Source organism: Drosophila kikkawai, chromosome 2R (assembly GCF_030179895.1).
Source record: "Drosophila kikkawai strain 14028-0561.14 chromosome 2R, DkikHiC1v2, whole genome shotgun sequence".
In the NCBI taxonomy this organism is placed as follows: Eukaryota; Metazoa; Arthropoda; class Insecta; order Diptera; family Drosophilidae; genus Drosophila; species Drosophila kikkawai.
Window position 1 is genome coordinate 10,208,673 of NC_091729.1, and position 23,022 is coordinate 10,231,694.

The following is a 23,022-nucleotide window of genomic DNA, read 5'->3' on the forward strand; positions in this document are numbered from 1 at the left end:
CTTTAAGCGGGAACTAAGCTAAAATATATCATAAAAATTTTACTAATTAATTACTCTGTTCTTCTTGTGTTTCTTCCCCCGCGCGGACCTAAAGCAATTCTCTGGCATGGTTCCGTTCAAACGTCCAGCTGCCGAAAAGTCTGGCATTCCAGTTTATCAGCCCGGTGCGACCGCCTATCAGCAGTTAATGCAGCCCTATGTGCCAGTCTCATGTGAGTATCCCCAACAACAACAACAACCACAACAACAACAACAACAACTACATCAACAACAACTACTACAACAACAACTACTACAATTAAGTAGCGCCATAACAACAACAACTACAACAGCAACAGCCAGTAATAATATGATTAATAATATTAATAATAAAAGTACCATAAACGCTGTAATTGCTAATAATACCAATATAATACCATTATCATCATCGACAACAACAACAGCAACAACATCAGCATTATCATCTGCTATAGCAAGTACTAATAACAATGAGAGTGATCCGGATCACGATCAAGATAACCACCAAGATGATGGCGATCAGAATACCGATCAGGCAGGTCCTGTGGCTACTTCCGCCCCTGTCGATGATGGTGAGGCCAGCGATAATGCAGATCGCAGCGATGCCATTAATCCAGACAGTGACCAGAATCAGAATCAGAATTCGAATCCAAGTCCCCCAATAACTGATTGTAATGAAACAACACGAACAATCACACCAATAACCACAGACACGGCAACAGTAGCATCAGCAGCAGCAGCAGCAGCAGGTGCAGCTCAAGACACTAGTGTTCCTGCCGCCTCGGTCACGCCACCGAATGAGGCAACATCGCCACATCCCAATTCGGAGGCATCCTCCTCCGTCCCAACTGCCGATAGCCTTCTGCCTTTGCCCAATGGCGAAAATAACAATTACTTGTCCTATATCAATAACAATCTGACCAATGGCCAGCTCAAGTCGGCATATTCCGACGAGGCTAATGGCGATGCAGACAGCATCAGCAGCAGCAGCAACCCGGCAGCAGCACCCAGTCGGGGTTATAGCAAGCACAATGGGGAGACCTCATACCAGCGCTACTCGGTGAATGGTCATAGCACCGGCATTCTGCCCACACCCACCACCTCTGCTCCGGCAGTGTCTTACCAAAACCAGGCCCAGATTCAGGCTCAGGCGCAGGCCCAGGCTCAGGTTCAAGCTCAGGCTCAGGCACAAGCTCAGGCTCAGGCTCAAGCACAGGCTCAGGCCAACATGCAGCGTATCAACTACGCTTATAGCTATGGCAACTTGTATAACCCTTATGGCGGGGTCACCTCCTCCATGGTAAGCCTCACCAGCTCCAGTCCCTCCTACGCCCAGGCACAGATGCAACAGCAGCAGCAGCAGCAAGCGCAGCAGCAGCAACAAGTGCAGGCTCAAGTCCAGGCCCAGGCTCAGGCCGCCTATGCCCAACAGGCCTATGCAGCCTATGCTGCGGCTGCGGGACTAGCTCCCCAAGCCACTGCTGGTGCCAGTGGCTACTATACCGATCCCGCTGCCTTGGCCAAGGAAGTGGCCCAAAAGAACTACGCCCTCAAGGTGGCCAGTGCGGCTTCTAAGCCGGGTGCCTCCTCCGCGGCGGCTGCCTACACGGGATTGACCCTGAACAAGAGCTATGTGGCCGCTGCAGCGGGCCCGCAGCCAGTTCAAGCTCCTCAGCAGCAGGCAGTGTCCATGGCTACCCTTATGCAAATGCAGGCTCAGGCCCAAGCCCAAGCTCAAGCCCAGGCCCAAGCCCAAGCTCAGTTGCGTCAAATGACCAGCTCTGGACTGTCGACTCCGGTTCCTGGAACTCCCGTTCGTTCACCAGCCGCTGGGGCCACTTCAGTGAGTCAGTATCAGTCTGCTGCCCTGCTGCGGGCACCCTCGTCCTTGCCATATGCTCAGGCCCAGAGCTACTTCTATCCGGGAATGATGCCCACAGCGGCCTATGCCATGCCACCGACTCAAGCTGCTGCAGCGCAGCAATATGCAGCAGCTGCAGCGGCCGCAGCAGCAGCAGCCGCCCAAGGAGGCAGTCAAGGCAGTGCCATGGTCCTGAATCCCTACAAGAAGATGAAGACCTCCTAGGAAGCAACCTGGTAGGATAGGCACACACTAAAATTGTACTTAAGACCCCAAAACCATCCAGAGATGGAAAAGTCACACTTAATTAGATTCATTAGAGTTTAACAAATCGAAGAAGACGTAAGATTATGTGCCTCAGTTTTTCTCGGAAAGGGTATAGTTTCTACTATAAAACCACAACGGAGAAAAGTGTTTTTAGACCTTAGTTGTACCATAGGCCTCATAGCGTTAGGAACGTACGAAACCAACCATGACACGATAACTCTGGGATCGAAGATCCCTGCAAGTCTCTAACAAATACTAACCACAAATGCCCCAAACTTGCTGACGAAACGATAATTGATGATAGTTTTTTGCCATTAAGTTATTCGACAAACGAAACATAACCTCACTGTGACTCAAAAGTGTTGCCATTTTCGCACGAGAAACGAAACGAGAAAAACGAAGCTTTCAAAGCGCACGCGAAGGGAGGAGAAACAGATGTTAGCTGATAGTACTACTTAAGTTCCTTTTTTCGGATAGCACTTAGTCAACTCTAGTTTATAGCAATCGATGAATTATAGACGAGGGCGGGAAAAGCGGGAGCCGAAGGACACAACGAAGAACTGTGATAGGGAATAAGCTTTTTGCGAACGAAAGGATGATGCTGGGTACAGTTGTGTATGCTAGTTTGCTGCCTGCATATGCTTGTCTGCCATATTGCCGTCCCTGTTCCCCGAAACTTGCGGTAGTCCGCATAGCCGTCTCTCTCTCGCTCCCGCTCATCATCCATTTTTCCGCGCCTCTCTATCTCTCTCTTTGTATAACTCTATCGCTGTCTCTGTTTCCTAAAACTAGCTAGCTAGCTAGCGTGAATGCTGTTGTAATTGTTTAAAAAATTGTTGAGCAACGAGAAATGCGTAACGAATATTGTCTAGTTTATATAGAATACTTATACGATATACATATATACATATATATACCTAGCTGTACGTGCTGTATGCTGCTACCCCATAAACGATATACGATATATACACACCCACCCACCCACACACACACACACTATGTACTCTAACACACGCTCATCCACCACACGCTCAGCCTCCAGAGAAAAGGCATAAACATGACCAGGATCGATCTGTAAATCGTATGTCTAGCTTACTAATCAGATATTACAGTACAGTCACCGCTCACGATCACGTCTCTCTATCCGTTTCACTCTAACACACTCAAGACACCCGAACACCCAACACCCGAACACCCATACACCTTTTCAGACTGTTAAGCCAGCTAAATTGATTTATGTTAATCTTTTGTTGTCTCGAGATTTGACCAGAACTATGTAAAACCTTTTGATTTCTAACGACTCTCTCTGTCTATATCTATCTATCAACCCTCTGTCGATCTTCATCTGTCACCCAAATCTTTCCCGCCTATCCACCCCTTTAATGTATTATAAATTGTTTCCTTTTTGTAACCGAAATGTTAAGCAAAGAATAAAATCATTGACAAGCAGAACTAAGTTTTTAATGTTAGATCTCGTGTGATTATCATCCGTTTTCCTTACGTTCTTTTCTATGTATTTCTTACGTTGATATTTATATACTTATATATATGTTTTATGTACTTATACGCCAAGTTTTTAGCGTAGTTTATTATATAATTTTTGGACGTGTGTTCCCCATTTTAAATGATATATAATAGCGAACGAAGCAACCGGAGATAAAATTATGCCACTGACTTGCGCACCCTAAGTTTTAGAGTCCCCCCCTGCCCGCCTACCCGCCTACACCCCCCGCACCCGCAAAAAAAACCTCCATATCCGAGAACATCCTATACATCATACATTACTATTCGATATATACGATAATCTCTGTAAAATTGTTTTTAATTAAAGTACTTCTAATGTCTTACAACGATTTGATGTTTGCCACTAATTCTTATCCTAATTCTAATCCTAATTCTAGTTTAGTTTCGATAGTTTTTATTAATGTTTTATTTGAAATACCGTGTGTTTATCTAAATATATAGTTTACGAACAAACAAATATATATATCTTATTGTGTGTTGGTATTTTACTTTATTTGATTTACTTATTTCGGTATCCACTTGATAATCGTTTTCTGTTGTGCCGCTTTCACATCTCACTCCCGATCTAAATGTACACTCCCTTGATATCTAGACATATCAGATCCCGATCCGCCGAACACCAGCATTGCCGAGCGCTTTTGGGCAGAGCACAACACACTATCTCTAAAACTCTCTTGATCCCTGAACCCTCGAATCTAATTATTTGACTCATTTGCGCCCCAGCCCCGCTATCTCTCTCACATCCACACGGAAACACTCACATAATCGTAGGACTGCCTGACTTATACTATATATACTATATATCCCCCAATCCGCTTCCCTCACTTGCTTCTTCCCAGAAGGGGTATCGGATCCCTCTCCCAAAAACTAGCGCCATCTCATCCTATATATGTTTTAGCTCTTAGAATATAATGGCAAGCAAAATGAGTACGCTAACGGTAGAGAATTAGATGTAAAATCCTGAATATACTATTTACCTAAACATAAACCTACTATATACGCCTATGGCCAGCTAATGCTTGGCTTACTCTATATACTCGATAAGAAGATGCTTACTAAACGTGCAGCGTTTGACTGCGGCAAACGAATATAATATTGAATCAACATATTTAAGCTAATCCAGATAAAAGTATACCTACTATATCCATCATACATATATCTCAATGTCTTGCCTAAAAGTATGTGTCGTATGGTTAATTTTTTCGTTAACAAATGTAGAACTGTTGCCGTTGGCCATAATTTTCAGCAAACGAAAACTCTGCGAAAATGTTTAGAAAACGCTCTCGAACTAACTAAGAACTAAAGCAAACAAAAAAACCAAGAAAAATAAAAACCAAAACACTCACCACTGCATGGCGCCAAGATATAACCAACTTGCATATTTCCGATCTAAGAGCTCATATCTTTTATTCCGCTTCTTTTCCAACTTTGCAATGCACCAGAAAAACACAGCAACAAACAGACAGATCAGAACAAAATGTTAACAAAACAATGGAATAATATAGCAATGGATTGTCAGTTGACATCCTAGGATAACATTGATGATGAGTTAGGCTGATTTTCAATATACCAAATAAGATGAAAAACAAAGAAAGAGTTAATATACATATACGAAACCACTTAGAGAACCACACTCGATTCCAACATTTATCCAAGTGGGTCTCGAGCCTTCTTCAAGATAGATAGAAGTACAGTACCGTCCAATAGAAGTCTTAGTTTAGTGGAATCCACCTAGTTGCCTCCTTTTGATTTGTAGCCTTCAACCGGAATTCAAATCACACACAACCGTTACACGCGTTACACTGAGAAAAAAGGAAATATAGACCGAAGCCGGCTCTCATTTGCTATCACTCTCCCATCGACGAACAGTGAGCGAAAAAAGTATGGCAATTCGATTGCATGTCAAAGATGAGAATAACAGAGCAAGCTAAGAAACATTGAAGAAGGAATTATTCATAACATTTAAATATATGCATATTTATGCCGAAGAACACACACAAAAACACACATCTAAACACAAGCAAAAACACTAATGAATATGTTATATCTGTGCTAACATTAGTCGTATTATTATTATTATAAAGACAAACAAATTATATTGAAATTATATTATATACGTTTTATTGTAAAAACCGTAAAACAAGTTGTTGGCTTCTTTACTCGAACCTTGGAAAGTGATCGAACCAAAACTAACATTCTCTCTTTCTCACCCACTACTAATCCATAAACAACAGTTTGCTGTGCGTTGTCTCTTTCTATCTCTCTCTCTCTCTCTCTCTATTTGTTGGCTGTTTCGATTAACGATTAATGATTATTTCGATTTGTGTTTAGTTTGGTGTATTTATGATTTTACGTCTCAGTTGGTATACTCATTTTGCTAAGATTTATGTTAAGTCAAGCTTACTCGATTTCGATATCGATATTTTTTCTTAAGCGCTTCTTTTATTAACGAACCTCGGTGATAACTGTCTAGGCGTACGTAAAACTCAATGTGCTCTCTGCTCGACTAAAAGAAAAGCCCTTTTGATTTCCTCACACACACCCACCCGACACACTCACACACACCGTACACCTGATTTTCTTTGGTAGAACTCTCGATACACACCTGGCTTGCTGGATGATCCAGATAAATATTACCTATTGTTTGACTAAAGCTGTTCTTGTGTATGGAATTTAATAATATATATTACATATATGTCAATATCCAATATACTCACTAGAGTTAAGCGCTTTTTGTAATGTTATCAAGGAAAATGCTTCGAATCATTTTTAGTTTCTGCCAAACATTTTGCTCTATTTTAATCTAAGACTCTCTTTTTCAAGCAAGCAACTTTGTATCTCTATCTTCTAGATGTAACTCTCACAGGCTCAAGATTTTCTGACTTACTTAAACTCTACCCCTAGCATGATATCTTAAAAACCTACAAAAGATCTTCACACAACTTGAAGCTTTTCTTTGAGTTCATTACAAAAAGCGTTTAGAGCGCTGCCAAAGAAACAGTAACAATGCCGTCGTCTCCTTCGAGCATACTCTACCTACCTTACTCTTACTCCTTTGCCCGTCGAAAGCGCTCGTCTTTCTCTAAAAATCGGAAAACTTATCGGGGGAAGTACGCTTGAGGACGTATATCGGGGAGAAATGTCCGGTACGGCAATAAATATCGATAATCCCAAATTACCATTGAACAATTCCTTACAAAATATCGATATATGATCAAAAATGTTTTCCAACTCGAAATCGATACATATCGATATTTACTGCCTTACCTTAGAACCTTCTGCTGTTCGACCTGAATTCATGTAATTACTTTGATTTTACCTTCATTTAGTTGGACTTTCTTGCGTTTTCCGTTGATTTTCCTATCGTTGTACATGATTTTATCTTTGAGATTCTTTCGATTGGACCGTAATTTGTAATTTTTCAGCATGTGCTCAATGAAACAGAAACTTTTTGTAGCAAGTATTCCGATATGACTATTGAGTATGAAATATCACGCAGTGACGTTGCAAGTGGCTGTCTCTTTCTACCCTCTATATATACGTATCTCTCTCGCAATCGCTCTCGCTCGCTGTCGAGACCGGTATTACTACTACTACTACTCGTACATTGCGTTTGTTCACATACAACATACTCGTATATAACTCGTGTATGGCTTCTGAGGCATGATATGGTATGATGGTAAAGCTATATGAAAGCACTTCTAAGGTAAGCTGGTGCACCGCCCCCCCAAAAAAATATGGAAAAAAAACCAAGCTTTTGTTTACTCCCCTCCAAAATAATGGTATTCTTATGATACGATATACGATAACTGATACCTTGCTATATAGATGCTAAGTATGTCACCATTTTCTTTATTTTTCTTCGTCGTAGAAATGTTTGTCCTTTACCAGCTTCGATCGACTGAGCTAAGGAAGATCGGAGACAAGAATTTGTGAAAATGAAATCATTTTAATTATAATTTTAAATGTCAAGCTTAAAAAATCGTGGCAAATTAAAGTTCCTGCTCGATCCTATATCCGATCTGCTTAGCTCACCGATCTACACATACATTATACAATACACTTGTTGGCCAGAAAATGTTATTAACATGTGACTTCTGTTTTTGTTTCTTTTCAAACCAACTTTTTTCTTTCTTTTTCGTAACAGCTGGATATCAGAAAAGATCCGCAAAATGTAAAATGTTTGGTCGTTGAAACATAAAGGAGACTGGTGTCTCCGCCCACACACACAATATTTAACCAACATGCACACACCACACATCACAACACACACACTCACATTTATATAAACACACCCACATTTAGTTAGCCAAAGTTTAGTAGTTGCGAGAGAAGCTTTTTTAGGTGAAGTTGCTTTTGAAGTCACCGCGCGAATCGCTTGAGAACGAGAACATCTAGTGCCAAATAGAAATACTGCTTCCAGCGCTGGAGAATCCAGAAGCTATATAGTCCAGAACCACACACACACCACACACCAAAAAAAAAAAAAAAACAAACACCCAAACACACAACAAGGCAAACTGGTAAACCCAAAGATCTTAGTGAAAGTTTTCTTGCGTTTCTTTCCCCTTTTGAAAATTTATCTACGCCACTGCCGCCTGCCCCCCTACATGTATTTTTCTACCATATATTTGATTGACTTTTGCAGGCTTGTTTGTGTATATGTATGTAGTAAGTATTTGCCTTTGTTTCTGTGTGATGATGATGATGATGATGATGTCCTGTGAGGAGCGATTGTCCCTGCTTGATAACCGAACCGAGCTTACCCTTGCCCTCTGACTTATTTTCCTCTCATTTCCAGCATTTACGGCTGCCGCAGTAACAAGTTTGAAATGCGCTTCGAAATGCAATTACTATATACTATATACTATATATAGCTGCTGCGTTTTAATTTGTTTATTAATTTGTTTACTCATCGTTTATGTTTTTTTCTTTCTGCTTTTTTCAGTTTCCGCTTGCCATTGGCTTAAGCCTGCGCTTGAATGCTGTTTATATATATTTTTATTTTCGTTAAAACCTTAATCCCCGTTTATTTGCAGCGCCGACTAACCCACCAAAATCCCCAAACCGAAACCCGAAACCCGACAAAGTATGCTACAGTTTTATAATTTGCTAATTTGCCTGCCGCGCTGCCGCCGCCATCGAGCTTATAAAACCCCGAAAAACCCCCCGAAAACCCCAGACCGAACCGAACTGAACCCGACTAATCTACGATAGTTTTAAGTGCGTTTTGCTTTTTTGCATATGCGAACAACAGCAAAGCCGGCTGGAAAAAAAGTAAACTTTTCCGCCAGCAACAAGTTAATTACACAACCGGCCAAAAGGGGCCTGGATGCGGGGTACTGAAAGCCGTAATTACAACACGAAAACATTGTTATTTTAATGGGGGAGGCGTGGTGTCACACATTTACATTTATTAACTCGTGTCCTTTGGGGCCCAGGAGGCGCCCAAACTTTTATTTCCTGCTCAAACCTTTGCCGCTGTTTGGCGCTCTTTTTTTGTTGTCCGAGGCTTTTTCAACTCTATTTGCATAATTCGAAATCAAGGCGAAAATTACGGACAGTCAACGAGGTGGAAAGTTGGTTTTGGTACACAAAAAAGTTTGTTTTTCGCATATGCAGCTTACGCTTAACTTTTAAGTCTCTCTTTCTCTGTCTTTTTTACTGCAAACTAATTAATTTTCATTTATCTTCAGTGGATTTTAACGAATAAAAATAATTATTTCTTCCAATTTTTCTACCTTTTTTTCCACATGCTAACACACACATGCGCAAAAAAATCAACAATAATCTATGAAATAATATTTAAAACATGAAAACAATGTTCTCTCACCATATTTGCATGCAATATATATATTTATATATATTTAATTTATGAATAACAACAATCACGCACGGATTTGGATCGAAAAACAAACGCTGCATGGAAAACCAACAAAAACCGAAATTAAAACGATTATGCATATATATATTTTTCATTCTTATCACCCAAACCACACGCTCACACTATACACCATATTCATGTATATTTTTTCTGTACAAATATTGCATGATTTTGTTGGCTTTTTTCGGCCGCGATTAGCGAGTCCGAAAATTCCCCTGAACGCCTCCTGTGTCATCTACACGGACGCCAGCGGTCAGGTACAGTCTGCCCTGCCTAACCGCGCTCTGTCCCGCATGGCCTGCCTCCCTATATAGTATATATGCTAAGTTTTATTTATTTTTAACCCTTGACTGGAAATAAAACACAACCTAGCAGCAGCAAGTACTCGTAAAGGTGGGTGGGAGTCCCCGTGGCCCATTTCAGTTAATCAAATTAAATGCCTGGCCGCTCCTCAGACTCAGCTCAGCTCTGGAATCGGCAGCGAGCAAACAGGCAAATAAACAAACAAACTGGGCCAAAGGCGTGGCCGAGACGGTGATGTCAGGAGGAGCGGAGCTCTGAGCCGTGAGACATGAGACATGAGAGCTGGACACACCTCGGGGTGTCATAGCTGTTAGCAGTTGTTTGTTTACCACACACACACACACAAATACACCTCATTGCCACAACGACCAGAACAGCCACCCACCACCCACACCTAAACCGAACTCTAGAGGTGTTACTTTATATATAAACTCTGTGTATTCTCTCTATACATATATATATATTTCGATATCGTGTAGCCCAACCGGAGCGGGGTCTCCTGTACACTCAGTGTCCGATGCTAGTGAACGGCACCTTTTACATAATTAGGTAATTAGGACATTCCCACTCTTAATCCTCGATAATAATTCCCCGGCGAAGCTTCCAACGCCGATCTTTTGTGTGCTTAGCTTTTGCCCTGGCTTCCAGCTTTTCGTGTGCTTCAGTTTAGCGAGATACTATATATACCTAGCAAGGAACTTTGAGTTCGGCTTTTCGGCAGCTTTTGATTTTCCCCCCTCTTTCGTTGCCGCACCGAAACTAGGCCCGATCTGACGATGGTAAAAAGTATTAACCCCACTTTTACGATCTCTCTTTCTCCTCTCTCTCTCTTTCTCTTCTCTTTTCTTATATTTCTAGTGCCGCCTATTAGGATATGTAATTGTTACCGCCTAGTACAGCCCCAATAGAACCTAAGAAAAAGCAATCAGATCGATCAGATCAGAGAGATCAGAGATCATTTTTGAGTTGAGTTCCTTAGCCCACATGCACACACAGAGATACGAGTGAGTCCATACCCAGATAGCCACAGCTGGCTCCTTCAGGCGCTTCGCTTCCGAAGCTTTCTTTTTGTTAGCTTTCTTGGCCCAGATTCTTCAGTTTGAGTTTCAGAGCGAATACTTGCTGCTTTAGCGGAGTGTTTTATTTCGTGGCAATCTTTATAAACTTTATTTCTAAGCTAACGTTTGAGTTCCCCCACACCAAACACACACACACACACACATGCGATATATATGATGTATGTATATCCCCCAAACCAGATCCCCTCAAGATCAAGACAAAGACAGAGATTCTTATTGTTTTGCCATATCTTATGATTTCCACTCTGCCGCCTTGTTTTAGACCATTTAAGTCAAGGAGAAAACTACTTAGCTTAACATACGAGTATCTATATATTTTAAATGTATCATGTGAAACAACCGATAAGAAGACATACCCACTACCTATACCAACATATATCTCTAGTTAGCTCTATTAACTACGACTAACATCTGGAACTCCACCAACCAACATCAAGCAATTGTAAAACCGAAACCGTATTTATTCTAACCAACCATTAACCATTCTAGTGAACCATTTCGATACTATAAGAGATATAACTAATTTGTGCTCTTTTTCTTTTCTTTTTTCTGCTCTTCTCTTTTTTTCGAAACTGAAAACCGATGAAATATATATATATTAAAAAATATATATCGAAAAATACCAACTCCCCCGAATATCAAACACAAAAACCTACATACTCTTTATGATTTCCTGAATTGGTTTCCGTTTGCATCCCGCCATATCCAAAAAAAAACCGAAAACACACACGACAACAAACAAAAAACTCTCATGCCCAATCTATATAGTTACTGGACACCCTCCCGGTGTGCCAAGATTTTAATAGATCTATGTGCAGTCGGTTAAATTGTAGATTCGTTCATTTAACTGAAGGTAAGTGCATGTGCCTAAGTTCTTCCTCCCCCTCAGTTCACCTATCTATCTATCTACTATCTCTATATCTCGCTGTACTCTCCCCTCCCCTCCCGCTCTCTTGGGTTTAGTTCCACATCTATATCTTGAATCTTAAACGCTTTTAGTGCTTTCTCCTCCTAGACACTGTTGAGATGATTTCCGATTTAAGCCTAAGTTGTAGTTAGGAGAACACAACCAGTAATTCCGTTTAGTTTTGCTCAATTGGCTGATGTCTTTCGTTTTGAGAAATGTAAAACCATTAAATTTGTTTTTATTCTTTTATTTCGTTTAATAAATTTGAGTTTTGGCTTTCTGTCAAGATAATTACACACACAAAAATACACAAAAGTATGATGGAATATTGTAAAGAACCAATATTTGCGAGAGGTTTCTATTCCGGGCAGCAAAGTCTCCTGTTCTCCCCACGTTTCATACAAGATCTCATGAGATTGTAATTGTCTGAGAGTCAGCTGCTGTAAAGATCACTTTATTATTACCGAAAAATACTTGAACAATTTTTGGAAAAGCTTTCACTGTTTTCTAATGCCAAAAACCAACTTACTAGCCTGCGCCCAGTCCTACCTGTGAGTTACTAACGTGCCGCTCTCTCTTCTCTATCCCCCGCTTTCCAACGCTCCCACGACACGCCCGACAGATGACAAGGTCGAGGTGATTGATCAACGTGTTGCTGTCTGCCGCGACCATGCCAACAGCCAGTGCCGCCGCAAGCAGTGTAAATACTACCACATACCGATTGTCCTGCCGCCGGCCAACATCATGGCGGCCATGATCACCAGTCCCAGTGACCAGCAGGCGGCGGCGGCGGCGGCGGCTGCTGTTCCCAATCCTGCGACAGCAGCTGCCTACAACGGCGCCAGCAACTTGATCATCATTGAGCCGCAGCAGCAGCAGCAACAGCAGCAGCCGCAACAGCAACAGCAGCCTCTGCCGCAGCAACAGCAGCAGCAGTTCAGTTACCACAGCAACAGCAACAATAACAATTACTATCACAGCAACGCCAGCAAGCAGGCAGCACAGCAGCACGCCAGCAACATGTATCAGCAGCAGCAGCAACACGCGCAGCAGCAACACTCGCAGCAGCAGCAACATCAGCAGCAGCACACCATCACCTACCACTGCAGCTCTCCCTACTCGCCCTCGTCGGCCTCCTCGTCGTCCTCCTGCTCGATAGCCACCTCGCCCACGCTCTCCTCGGCCACCACGCTGTCCACCACCTCGACGGCCACCATGCCCACGCCCCAGCAGCAGTATCCCCAGCAGGCCACCTTCCTGAAGGCCTCTCCGGCCTACTACACCACGGATGCCACGCCCACTCTGGTGCTGAGCAGCGACTACAACTCCAACTGCATCCCGATCCAGGCGACGCCTTTCATCTCGCTGCAGGCGGCACCGCAGCAACATCTGCTGAAGTACACCGCCCAGCCGGCGCCGCCGCAGCAACAGCAGCACGCCTACGTGGGTCATCATTATCCATCGCAGATGGGCACTGTGGTGGCCACCACTGTGGCTGCCATGCCGGCCACCACGATCACCATGGCGGCGCCTGCAACAGTGGCAGCGCCGTCGACCTGCATCTAGAAGGGGGTCTGGGTCAGAGGAGTATCAGGAGGCGGCTCCATTCATTTTCCCACAAGCATCGTATATTAAGTCAATAAAATCGGAGTGTATCGTTTGTGAAATCTCTAGAGATTTGAAAGGAATTTATTCGGGCACCCAAAAGTATGCAATGAAATATAATTTTGTGAAATAAATAACTAGAAATTGTAAAGATCTTTACGGCTACGGAGAATTCACAGAACTTCAACTATGTATATCATTGCCTACTTTTAGACAGACTAAATATACGTTTTCAAATCTCCAGTGATTCCCGAAAATACACCGCATAGGCGTTTTTCAATTAAAAGTTTTGTCACCTACCTAATTCATTGGAATACTCGTTTTTTGTCAACTCCACACATCACCTAGATAACTTATATTGCATATATATTCTTCACAACCTAAGCCACACGATACGTATACCAATCATAAATATCCAATCCCCAGTCTCCAAGCTGAAATTGGAACAAATCAAAAGGCAAATGCAGAACTTGGCTGAAGGTCTAAAGTCTAGTAACGAAAAACTTCAACAATCACATTCTACGAACATTAATACACTCTCACACAAGATACAGAAATTGAAGTTTTTGATGCAAATTAAAGGTTGATACAAACTATTTACAAAAATAAGAACCGAAAGTACTATTTGGGGCTGAGAGATGAAAGCTCTGCAGAACTCTTTCGTACGTATAGCAAGACTTAAAGGTGTAAGCATTCGACTTGCACATCAAGTGACATGCATTAGAGGGAAAATATTGAGTGACGACTCTACACAATATTACAAAAACCGAAATAAAAACGAAAACAAAAAAGAGTGTTGTTAAAAGAAACAAAAAACAAAAGAAAATTAGCAATTAAAAATTGAACTTAACAAGAGGACGAAAAAAATAGGAGAGGAGAGCGCAGTTGCATTAAAATTAGTTACAAACTATTTTAAACTCTAGTGTTCCATATTTCAAAGCAAATAAAAATACAAAATAAAAGTGAATACCGGTACATAAAAGGGGATAAACAATTAGTGAGGAGTGTTAATATTAGCTAAGGTTAAGCCTGACAAACAGAGCAGTTCTCCATGGCAAATAGTCAAAATTAATCAAAACAAAACAGAATCTACATAGGCCATAAGTAAGCAGCAGAACAACTAATAATAAATTCATAACAATAACAATAATATCGATAACGATAACGATAACGATAGCGATGAGGATGAAGATGAAAAGTACAGTCACGTCCTATTTTTGCAACAACGATTTACTACAAGCGAGAGGCAAACGATCCAGATGTGCATACGGAGATTTTATTAAGCAGAAAGCAGAAATCAGATACAGAGTACAGAAACCATAATCCTTTTTTACATTTTATAATAACGATCAATATAAATCAGCAGAACTACAGCCAGAGAAGCCATATTTTTTATATACAAAGGAAGCATCAAAAACCACACTGATAAACAAAATCGAATGCGGTGAACAACCACAAATTTAATCAAATCTAAAGCGATAAGAATTTTTTGCAGCAACAAACAAAGACGGAGACTTTTTTAAAGTGTATCATTTAGCTGAATTCTCTAGTAAATGAATGGCCCCGAGTAAGCTCACACAGAAATCGAAATTGTATCGTACTATTATATATCTCTTCCTATGCAAACCGATTTGTAAGCACTATATATGTATATAGCCATTGCCCAGTCTATATGCGACTTGAACTTATTTCCCACGACGGCTCTGTTGTAATTAAGACGACTTGTGACTTGTTTTTAAACACACTCGAAAAACTTGTATTTGGAACACACACAAACACACAGAATAACAATTACAATAAATTGCAGAACGGAAACTAATTATTATATATACAAGCAAGCATACGTATATACACTATATGTATATATACTACATATATTTATGTCTGTACACGTATATATATATACATTAACACAAATATATATATATTTACTAAAGGCAACTAAACATGAAATGTGATCTTTTAAAGAAACAAAATGAAAATGAAAACGAAAACGAACGAGGAATAATAATTTAACTGAGGCAGGCAGGCAGAGTAAAGAGAGCCACTGCTAGCAGGATAGTTAAACGTATTTTTAAATTGGTTCCATCTCGAGACAAGCGTACGAATATCTCCATTCAATAACGGATAACACCAATAATACTCGACATCTAGCTAATAATTGTTCAACAATAACAGATTTACCTACATATACATTTAAGGGCTGGCTATAATATACGGAAATTTGTTTTCATCATCGCAACTACTATCACTTCTACCACTATCACCATCACCTGGATCCCACTCTCACTCTCTCTCTCTCTCTCTTTGATACCTTAACCTAATCGTAGTACTCAACTTCAGCTCGCTCTCTTCGAAGCCTCCGCAAGACAACTTACTCGTACTTCCCGTACTCTCCAAATAAGAATGCCTAATAAGTTTCCGTCCATTATAAGCAGACCTTAATTCTATGTGTGGCGACAGCAGCAAGTGGAACAGTTGTAAACGAATAATTACAAATAAAAAACAAGAAAGGAAGCTAACTTCGGCACGCCGAAGTTTGTATACCCTTGCAGATTGGTTTTGATGTTTATTTTATAGATTTAAATGCTGAAAACACTCACAAAACAGAGTTTCATTACATTTTACCTATACTTATTATGTTTACAGTTTGACAGTTACAGTTTTACATTCTCAGCTTTATATATTTTATACATTTACCGATCGCTTCTATGGCAGCTATAAGATATAGTTGTCCGATTTTTATGAAATTTATACCAAAATTCTAGAATAATAAAAAAAACGTATATCTCAGAGTAAATAAAAATGCGTTGAAAAACAACGAAGCTATAATTTTATTTCTATTAATTTCTCGATCGTTCCTATGGCAGCTATATCATATAGTCGTCCGATTTTCATAAAATTTTTACCAAAATTCTGGAATAATATAAAATGGCTATATCTCAAAAATGATGCAAAAATATTGAAAAACAGCCAAGTTATACTTTTTTTTCTAAAAATTTATCAAACATTTGTATGGCAGCTATATGATATAGTCGTCCGATCCGGCCCGTTCCGACATATATAGCAGTGAGAGCATATAGAAGACTATATGCAAAGTTTCATTCAGATAGCTTTAAAACTGAGGGACTAGTTTGCGTAGAAACAGACAGACAGACAGACGGACAGACGGACAGACAGACAGACGGACAGACGGACAGACAGACAGACGGACAGACGGACATGGCTAGATCGACTCGGCTGTTGATGCTGATCAAGAATATATATACTTTATAGGGTCGGAAACGTCTCCTTCACTGCGTTGCAAACTTCTGACTGAAATTATAATACCCTGCAAGGGTATAATAAACTAAACTAGATAACATAAACAAGTAAAATAAAAGATAAATGATAAATGATAAATTATAAACACACATACTCGTAGATTCTCAAAACTAAAAACTCGTCGACATTTTAACAGTTACTAACATTTATTATAATAACGACAAATGAGTAATACAATAAGCTGCAAAATGGCAAACAAAAAAAATAAATAAAGTTTTGTGTAAAAAATAAATATGTTCTTAAAATAACACAAAAAAAAATACAAAATAAAGTTGAAAAAATGAGAAAAAAATGCAATTCAAATAAGTGGAAATGAGAAATCCTAGTTACTAAGCAAACTAAACTGCATACACATATAGACACTATAGAATCATTGTACCATAAGAGATTTCGGAGGAATTCTGTTCGACTTGACATCTCCCTAGTATGTGTAGACGCGCATGTAGAATAGCACGAGTTTGTAAACTAGAAACGAAACTTTTATTTGCCTTAACATCAAACCAATATATACACCAATATATATACATATTGATTTCGATGCGATCCTTTCAACGTTCTGAATAGTTTTCACTTGACGCGTGTACAATGGCGCCCGAGCAATGCTTTCTGCATTCAGAAACTATAATCAATACAAGAGAATATTTCTGGGACGGAGGAACAGGAACAGACAGAAAGGGAGGAAGGGTTTAATGTAGTTATGTGTAGAGTCTCCTTCATTGTAAGTCATAGTTATTATTGTTAATTTTAGTTTATATTTACACATATATATTAGATCATTATGATTATTAATTGTGAATATGATGTGATGTGTTTATTGAAAGAAAAACAAAAACGAAACTAAAACTAAAACAAACAAAAACAAAAATACAATTACTGAATGTTGCAACGTAAAAGAAAACTAAATTTATTGTACTACTGAGAGAGCAGGATAAAAGAGTAAAGAATATTAAGAGGATCCTTATTGAGGAGTGTGAGAGGACAGTTCATTTTACTCAAGATCCAACGGTAAATCATACTGTGGCATTACACTATGATACACGGCATATGTTTGTACGTACTGTAAGTAGTTATTCATTTTTGTCAGGTGATATCAACGAATTTTTCGCTATGTTCTTCACGCAGAGATCGAAGTCGAGCCCTCTGCCCAACCCCGCCCTCGATTGTCCTATCTATATCTCCTCGTATCTATATTGTTTTGTACTTCAGTTAAGTTTCTACATATTATTTCTCCGTCTTACGTCGTTTTTTTGTGTTTGTGATACTCGCGAAAGGAAGTCTAGGAGGGAATAATTGTTGTTCGTTGTTTATTTTTGTGTTCATATATATTTTTGTAGTTTGTTTTATTTTTTATAAATATACATTGTATTAAACATATATTAAATATACATTAATGAACTAGTATATACAACTTAACTATACACATATACAAATAAAGATGAATTGGAATAATAGTTCGTAAGATACGGAGTTTTTGGCAGGAAGAGTTCCCCCCGTGGGACAGAATAACGATGAGAACAAGTTTGGGTGGGCAAAACGGCCCTCTGACGAATGATAAATGATAGCGATGATACATATACTCCTAAAATAAATATAAAAAACAAAAACCACACAAAAAAACGAAAATTTTTTAAAAATATTTAATAAACAAATCATTATTACCTATTATTATTATTATTATTATTATATTTATTATTATAATGAGAACAAATTTAGTTATTATTCATGTAAAGAATGAACAAGGAAGGAAAAGCAAAGCGAAAACAAATCTTGCAAAATGCAACAACAACAACGAGAAGATGAAAGAGATGAAAGATATGATGAAAATGAATAAGAAGCTGGCAAGTGAGAAAGATGACGAAGAATGAATTATATTGATAATGAAAATACAACATTTAAAGTTATTTAGCAGTAAATGGGAAAAAAATTAAAAAAAAAAAAAACCAAACAACAAAAAACAAAACATGAAAACAACAAACATCAATGAAAAACAACAAAAACAATGAAATACAATAAAACACAAGAAATAAATTACAAAAAAAAAAATAAAATGGGACTTTTTCTTTATCGGGTTTTTTGGGTGTCGTGGTTTCATGGATGTTTAATAGGTAATTTCCCTTTTTATACCCTTGCCGGGTATTTTATAGTCGGTGATATGAATGTTCTCAAAATCTAAATATTATATCCTAAAGCTTTTATTGGATCGGATAATTTATATAAAAACCCAAAACCGCAAAAGCTCGGATACATATGAGCGAAATGGATCAATTCTCAGTGAAAACAAACTGACATACGTTAATTCTTAGTTTAGATCAGAGATCCCATATCAGAGTTATGAGTAAAGTAAAAATTTTGTATTTTTAAATTTGAAAATTAAAGTTATTTGTCAGTTTTTATCAACTTTTATCAACTTTTATTTCACTCATAGCTCTTATTTGCTTAACTTATCATCCAACCTAAAGAAAAATAGGGAGAAACATATCCAGAAGCTAAATATTTGAATTATGATTTAAATATATATTTATTGTTTTTATTTTTGTAAATAATATATTGCTAAGGACCTTTTAAAACATAAATCAGACGGTATGTCAATCAAAATTCAACATCAACTTCAACAACTCAACAGTTAGTAAAACTCCCAAGGACTTATGTCAGTGTGTCAGCTATTTGGCGAATTGTGAAAAGGTAATGTATGCGAGCATCCTGCAATCTGTCATTAGTTGAGATATTGTTGATGGCTTGGGCTTATGTCGGCATGGAGGGGAATGCATCTGCATATATCTTCGCCTAAGAATGCTCACATCCCACATGCATTATTTCTGCTTAACCGCAGAGCCAGAAAACAAAAGGAGGCCAAGCCGACAAAGGGAACTTGGCTCTCAAATTTGCTTTCCCTTTTCTGCGGGGAATGGGAAACTAAGCGTATGCATGCACACGTAAATTCCCCAAGTGCCAGTGCAGGAAAACTAAAACTGAGAGAGAGAAAAAAAAGACGAAAATAAAAGTGGAAAAACCAAAAGGGAAAAGTCCGGGAAAAGGGGCGAAAGCAAACGACATGAACCTGGCACATGGCAGTGAAAAATGTGCAGGAAGAGTAAAGCGAGTTGGTGAGCAGAGGCGTGGAGGCAAAGAAACTTGCCATTTTCCTCCGCATTTTTCCTTGCAACTTGGCATCCTCCCCCATACTCTCACACACGCATACAGACACAAGCGATGGCCACGTAAGTTGTCTATTTCACACACCAGCGCGCGCTGCATCGCTGGCTCGAATGCAGGATACTAGGTCCTTCGGGGACTCCCCTTTTCGATGACTTTGTGGCCATATGGCGTCGTAACCGTTGCAATTAGTTGGCAGCGGACACAAAATATTGCCCCACCGACACTCACCTGAGTGCACGTCCCCTGACTCCTAACCAAATGTAATTAATGGGTGCGGATTATTGATATCGAAAAAGGTGAAAATTGTCGGGTTGATAGTGCCGCATTGTTGAAAAATTGCCAGAGATTATTACTCAACCCTAAGAGGGTAAGGTAATGGAAATTCTTTGCAAGTTAAACTATTTGGGACAAGCAAGAAAGCTAACATCGGGAAGCCGAAGTGTGTATACCCTAGCAGTTTGAAATTTTCAAAGGAACTGCATAACTTTATATTTGTTTTCTTTTCCAGTTTTATTCAGATTAAAAAATCTGCACTTATTTAATCTTAGGAATTTATTAATTTAAAAATTTTAGTTAACTAAAATTATGACAAAATGTGGTTCTATGCTAGATCGACTCGGTTGTTTATGCTGATTGAGATTATATATTATTTATAGGTTGGGTATAGATTTCTTCTTTGTGTTGCTGACTAAAATTATAATACCCTTAAAGAGTATACCAATGAGGTCAGGCTTTGGGTAACTTCTGGGTCATAAAAGCATTGAATATTTCAATAAGTTGTAGGCAAAGTTGCGTCAGTGACACATTCTTAATTAATCTATAGTTTTTGTAGCTTATAAGGGTATTACAACTTATAGCGTTTAATTCTGTTAATAAAATATAAAATTTAAGTCAAATGTCTTTCCTTAAATATTTTTGCTTCAAATTGTATACAAATTTAATAATAAACGGGGGATTTTTAAGAATATACAATTATATTCTTATAAATCGCAATTTTATCATAGTTGTTATACAATTTAACACAATAATAGTTAAAGAAAGACATTTGGTTTAAATTTTATCTGCATCCTTATATTTATCCTGACTTATATTTTTATTTTTTTTATATTATATATTATTTTAATAAGTAAAAAATTCCCTTTTTCTACAAATATTTTATAAAATATTGATGATATTAAATTTAGATATTCGTAGCCTTATTCTGTCAAGTTAGAAACATGACAGACACCTGGCTTCCCTTGTTGCCGACATTTATTTGCCATTCTTGGGGATTATCCCTCATATCGCTGACTTCAATTGGCCGCAGTATCTGGCCGGAGAACATCCATTAGGGCAAGTGGGGTTACACGGTCATGGCATACAAATTAACACAGAAATTGCTTTATTATCAGGCGGTGGCACCTCACCCGCCCCTTATCAGCGCCGGCAATTGACAATGTGTGTGCGATATGGGAGCGAACGTGGGATATATAGTACACTGAGAGGAAAGACTATGAACTGAATTCAAGGATTAAATTACATATTAATAAATTAATTTGTTAAAGAGTTAAGTTCTGGCTATCAAGGGTGGCAAGTAGAGAGAAAGTAAGTTATCAGTAAGTATTTATTTACTTTTAAACTTTCTTGATTATTTTATGATTCAAGACTTTATAAAATTATAATTTGTTAGATAAATTCAAAGAGTTTATTATTTTAATTATTAATAATAATTTAAATTAATTTTATAATATATTCTCTGTGCATTTGTGTATATGCGCTCCAAGCCCAAGCAGGCGGCCACTTTCGCATGATGTTGTTAATGATAATGCCGCTCCAAAGTGTCCTCTCCCTGTCGGCGGAGTTTTCCAACCGCCCCAACCCTTCTGTTTTCCTCCATGTCCCTCTACTCCGCCACGAAGGATGTTGGCTAGCTGACGTTGATGAGACATGTGGTGCGGTTGTTGTTGCCGCTGCTGCTGCTGCTGGGCATCGTAAAAATCATTTCCTGTCGTACATAACACGTAACGTGGCGTTTATGTTTACGTCTCGTTGTCGCTGACGTTGTCCTTACACCACACACCCACACACACACTCGGGCAGGACATGAAAATTTAATTGTCACTTAAAGTGAGTTTAAAGGCAGCAACGGACGAGTAAGAGAGCTCATTAAATTAATTTAATCACGTTAATTAAAAATTGCTCCAACGTGGGCATGGACGAGCGGGATCCGTTCCGTTTGTTTTTAGTAAAATTTAATAGTGCCAAGCAAAATATTTGCACAGCACGTACACCTTGCTGTTACACCTGCGGGCAAAGGATACAGGACAACAATCCCACACTTGTTGTTGCCGTTGCTCGGGAGCAATTTACGTGTCAATAAATGTCCTTGGGGGGAATTAGTAATAATTTAAAGGGTTCAATCCCGAAAGGTTAGGGATACTAAGGCCAATGTTGAACGCTTGTGAGGGCTCAACAGATTGTTATGTTTCCAACAATTAAAGTTTTTAAGAGCTGATTTATTCGATATTAAATAATTTTGTAGTGTAAAGTGTATTTTAAGCTGTCTTGACTTCATGATCCTTGCCTTATCTCCCTGAGCAGACGCCTTTCATTGCTGCTTAATAAAAAATTAACTGGTAATTATGTTTCGAAAATGGTAAGTAAAAGTGCCCAAGTGGCCAAGACCGCCGCCAACTTAATTTCTGCACTAACCAAACGCTTCAATTAACAAGAACAACAAGCTAGGGCCAATGGCCAGGACCAAGACCTGCACCAGGACCACGACCACTACTCCCACTGCCACTTTCCAGGCACCACTAAATTTTGTTAAGTTTTAGGGAAACTTTTTTGGTAGCACAAACTTATTGGGCGGCAGGGAGGGAGACGGAATCGCTCATGAAAAATTTAACCAGCCAGCGAGGGGAGTTGGCAAACTTAAATTTTATTGCCTATAAAGACGCATTAACTTATGCCGGCACAAGGATGCAGCAGCAGCAGCACTGGCAGCGTCGGGCGGAAGTGGATCCCTCGGCTTAAGCGGAAACGGAAGTGGCAGAGGTGGCGACGGTGGCTGACAGCGAAAGCGAGATGGCGAGCGACAAATGTGCGTGCGTAA

At 39.3% G+C, this 23,022-nt stretch overlaps 2 protein-coding genes across 19 annotated transcripts in view; both read left to right on the plus strand.

The window, feature by feature from the left end:
- The window catches only part of mbl (muscleblind), a 169,423-nt gene extending 154,638 nt beyond the window's left edge, over nt 1–14,785 (plus strand). For 8 of the 18 annotated variants that reach the window (XM_070283994.1, XM_070283991.1, XM_070283992.1 and 5 more), the window contains one exon: nt 95–8,166. In XM_070283994.1, the coding sequence (XP_070140095.1) occupies nt 95–2,104 (2,010 nt within the window). In that variant the 3' untranslated portion in view covers nt 2,105–8,166. Of the gene's footprint in view, nt 1–94; nt 8,167–8,709; nt 9,351–11,704; nt 11,790–12,465 lie in introns of those variants that run through there. The other 10 variants (XR_011444478.1, XR_005991103.2, XR_011444479.1 and 7 more) reach the window with 6 other exon arrangements.
- Nucleotides 1–23,022, plus strand: part of LOC108078030 (uncharacterized) — a 291,179-nt gene that overhangs the window by 239,477 nt on the left and 28,680 nt on the right. The window lies entirely within an intron of this gene.